This window comes from Bidens hawaiensis, unplaced genomic scaffold (assembly GCF_021521415.1).
Source record: "Bidens hawaiensis isolate Kalapana, Puna unplaced genomic scaffold, B.hawaiensis_p1.1 tig00009139_1, whole genome shotgun sequence".
NCBI lineage: Eukaryota > Viridiplantae > Streptophyta > Magnoliopsida > Asterales > Asteraceae > Bidens > Bidens hawaiensis.
Window position 1 is genome coordinate 609,755 of NW_027491672.1, and position 4,352 is coordinate 614,106.

Here is a 4,352-nt window from a genome sequence, read left to right on the forward strand (position 1 = left end):
GAGCTATAAATCAATTGAACTCGACGACTAATCGATCAGTGTGAGTGTGCTGATGGCAATACTCTAATATCCGATCAACAGATCGACAATCTTATCTTAATTCGATGACGATAATCAAGAAACATATTCTATATATAACCATTTCCACATGGTTAACAGTGAAGCTTCAATCCACGTCTTCACATGAGCCGGTCAGGTGGGGCCAAGTTGATGAAATCAACTTGTGAGAATCAAATTTCACACAAATTAACTATCTTTTTGTTGAAATTGAATCTTGTTAGGTGATAATTAACAATGTTGTTGTCTAGGGCCAACACACAATTTCATTAATCAATTTGTGTAGTAACTATAGCGGTTCATATCTTGGAAGGTTAAGATAAGGTAGTAGATTAGTGATGCTTGCCTTCGAGGTTTTAAAATCCTCTCATAACTTAAGATATTTATGAACTATTATAACGATTATTTTAGGTAACGGTGAATACATGTATTAATCAGTAATCACTAATCAATACCCAATACACTATAATAGTGTTACCCATTTGGGTGACTACATAATTGATAATTGACACAAATATTACATTCATAGATGAAAGCTCTTTTGAGCTTTCATGGAACACATCCCAAAATTGTTTATTCATTGCTACTTTAGAGAAGCACAAAAAGAAGATAACTCTTCCACAGGCACCTTCACAACATCCTTACGAAGACCCAAGTCTTTATCCTCTCTCTTCGAGAATGATCTTGGAATCGCGGTTGCATATCGAATAACACTTTCCCGCAAGTCGTTATTTTTCTTATCCTTGCTTGTTGGATGAACCATATTCGCTTGACTACTCCTCCCTTGATACCCTTTATCAGTGCTCCATAGACCAGTTTTACAATAAAGCGCAAAATCTTCACAATTATTATTCATCAAATCATACTTTCCATACCCATTTTCATGCAAATAAGTAGCCCTATGGATAACTTCTTCGGATGGATCAGATTCCGCCATGGTGCATGTTCCCCCAACGGCTTTTGCTAGAAGAAATACGCGACTTACTTGATATTCATATCGGCATAATGATCCCTTTTTAAGGAAGCAATCTATGCAAGACAATCTTACTCCACTTTCTGCCACTTTCTCCAACCTACAAAATGAAGTCGAACAGTGTGTTTTTTCACCGTCACCGCCACTTGTTGAGAAACCTCTAAAGGGTGCTAACAGACCAGTACCCCCGGCCTTCTTTTTCGGGTTCACAAAATGAATAATTTTGCCTTCCCCAATGAAGATGCCTGCACATATATATTTCTAACTAGTTATTTAATTGCCAGATTAATGTGTAATTAAACATAAACATTTAGTAGTTAAAAAGGGAACTAACCATGGTGAGTGTATGCCGATTTCCTCCAACTATATATATGGTCTCCTTCCTTGTGCTCAGATCTTTCGATTTTCTGGGATAGTAGACTCATTTGTGTCAATTAAAATGCTCTCAAGGATGCATGCTTGTATTTGTATATGTGTTACTATGTGTGTATATATATACTTGTAAATTATATGGAGGAAAAAGAAATGAAAGGGCCTTTCCAAAGTGGTCAAGTAATATATAATAGTTTGCTTGACTTTTGAATGTTCAGCCTATTGTTTATACGTCAACTCATATTTTGTTTGTGGACTGAGTAGGATAGACGGAGTCAAAAAACAGCTTTCTAAAAACAGTGAATCGCTTTAAATATTCAGGCCATTATGTGTCAAGTGGGTTAATTCTCATTCAAAATATTATTCTGAATCGGATGAGAACTTTCTTAAAAGGAAAATTAAAATAGAAAGATGTGAACACATGTACGAGGTGATTGAAACTGCATAGAGACTGATTATACTAGAATCCAGAAAATAATGACTGACTTCCAAAATCTTAGTACGAGATCCAACCACTTTGGAGCCATAAGCTCAAAGCTTTCCTTCATACTTGTTTGACTAAAGCTCAAAACACTTGGGTTAATAACTCTATCAATCAAAAAAAAAACTCATACGAATGATATATATAAATAGATTTGTATTTCAAAGTTTCAACACAGAACAATAAATATGTTCATGTTTAACCCTAAAGACACTTGAATTGGTATTAGAAGCAGTATGATTGTTTTGTGAAGCATCACTTCAGTATGATAATAACCGTCGCAGCATTGATAACTAGTTCACACCGTAACTCGATCCCAAACATTTTAACGAGACATGGGTTTGGACTTTTGTCATAACCACGCCCAAAACAAAAGTTTTAAACCGTTACTAATATAAAATCGGACCCAACTAAACAAAGAATGGAGAGCAGGTGAAGACAAGGGCATGTGGAGTGGTTGGATGATTCAACCAGAATTATTCATATCTAAAATCCAATTTTATACAATAGCCCCTCCAAATCAAAGAACATGGCAACTTGAGAGGAAAATTAAATGATTTAGCGAACTGGGATAACGAGAAGGAAATTAACGGGTGTTACAAGTCTACCCCCTTACAATGGGATTCGTCCCTGAATCCCGATGCTACAGGAACAACTGCGGATAAAGTTTCATCATCTCATCTTCGGATTCCCAATTAGCCTCGGAACCCTTACGGTGCTTCCACTGCACCTTAACCTGCCTAACTACTTTATTCCTCAAACGCCTTTCCTGACGGTCAAGTATAGCGACAGGCGCTTCAACATAGTTTAACTTACTATCAAGCTCGATATCATCAAGAGGCACACGGGCCTCCTCATCAGTTAAACATTTCCTCAAATGAGACACGTGGAAAGTAGGATGAATCTCCTCGAGTTTGTCGGGTAAATCCAGTTTATACGCTACCTCACCAACTCGTGACAAAATACGGAACGGACCAATGAACCTCGGACTGAGTTTCCCCCTTTTACGAAAACGAATAATACCCTTCCAAGGAGAAACTTTCAACATAACACAGTCACCAACCTCGAAGTCAATAGGTCTCCGCCTTTTGTCCGCATAAGACTTTTGACGATCCTGAGCGGCCTTCATAAAAGCCTTTATCTTATCGAGTTTTTCAGTCGTGGCCTCAACCACTTCCAAACTACCCAACTGTTCTGACCAATGGAGCCCCAACAGACCGGAGTCCTACACCTACGCCCATACAACATCTCAAACGGTGGCATTCCAATCATAGCGTGATAACTGTTATTATACGAGAACTCGACTAATGGTAAGTGACGATCCCAACTATCACCAAAATCGATAACACAAGCCCGCAACATATCTTCCAGAGTTTGAATGGTCCTCTCGGATTGACCATCCGTCTGCGGGTGATAAGCGGTACTAATAAGAAGTTTAGTACCCATCTCCTCATGGAATTTCTTCCAAAATCGGGAGGTAAAATGCGTATCCCTATCCGAAACAATAGATACGGGCACTCCGTGCCTAGAAACGATCTCATGAATGAATACATCGGCCAGCTGCTCAAAATTAAAAGTTTCTCTAATTGGCAAGAAGTGAGCGCTCTTAGTCAATCTATCCACGATTACCCAAATTGTGTCATAACTACCCTTAGGAGTACGAGGCAACTTAGTCACAAAGTCCATCGTAAGATGCTCCCACTTCCACTCAGGTATTTTTAGGGGTTGTAGCTTCCCGAAAGGCTTCTGGTGTTCAGCCTTAACTTGCAGACACGTCAAACACTTACTCACGTACTGAGCCACCTCATACTTCATCGCTGGCCACCAGAAATTCTTCTTCAGGTCTTGGTACATCTTGGTCGCGCCCGGATAAATGGAATAGCGCGACTTATGTGCTTCATCCAATATCTGGCTCCTGAATCCTCCATGCTTGGGTACCCATAAACGACCGTCCTTATACTTCACCCCGTCACCGACGTTTTCTAAAAATTTCTCCTGACCCCAAATACGTTCTGACATAATCCATTCCACCTGTAAGGCCTCGTTCTGAATGTTGGTTATCTGTTTTAAAATATCGGGTCTGAGGATAAGCTGGTAAGACACACGAATAGGATTCGGTCCCTTCTTCTGGCTCAACGCGTCGTCTACCACTTTCGCCTTGCCGGGGTGATACATAATCTCTACATCATTGTCCTTAATCAATTCTAACCACCGACGCTGACGCATATTCAGTTCCTTTTGTTCGAAGAAATACTTTAAGCTCTTATGATCGGTATAGATAATACAACGAACACCATACAAATAATGTCTCCATAACTTGAGCGCGAACACAACCGCCGCCAGTTCCAAATCGTGAGTAGGATAATTCGCCTCATGAGGCTTTAACTGCCGAGAGGCATAAGCTATGACTCGACCCCGTTGCATCAGAACACATCCAAGCCCCTGATAAGAGGCGTCAGAGTAAACAAC

The 4,352-nt window shown here is 39.8% G+C and overlaps 1 protein-coding gene across 1 annotated transcript; it reads right to left on the reverse strand.

The window, feature by feature from the left end:
• Positions 1–552: 552 nt before the first annotated feature.
• LOC143531274 (protein LEAD-SENSITIVE 1-like) lies at positions 553–1,455 on the reverse strand. The gene is made up of 2 exons (XM_077026606.1): positions 1,365–1,455; positions 553–1,275 (listed from the first exon to the last, which is right to left on the reverse strand). Exons 1-2 carry the CDS (start codon positions 1,453–1,455, stop codon positions 641–643), a joined length of 726 nt encoding a protein of 241 aa, XP_076882721.1. The 3' UTR covers positions 553–640.
• Between the last annotated feature and the right edge of the window lie 2,897 nt (positions 1,456–4,352).

Excerpts from the sequence above, each read along its gene's own strand:
- LOC143531274 (XM_077026606.1), bottom strand. The coding sequence starts at position 1,455 with ATGAGTCTACTATCCCAGAAAATCGAAAGATCTGAGCACAAGGAAGGA. Across the intron at positions 1,276-1,364 it reads ATCGGCATACACTCACCATG|GCATCTTCATTGGGGAAGGC; the intron begins GTTAGTTCCCTT and ends ATATATGTGCAG.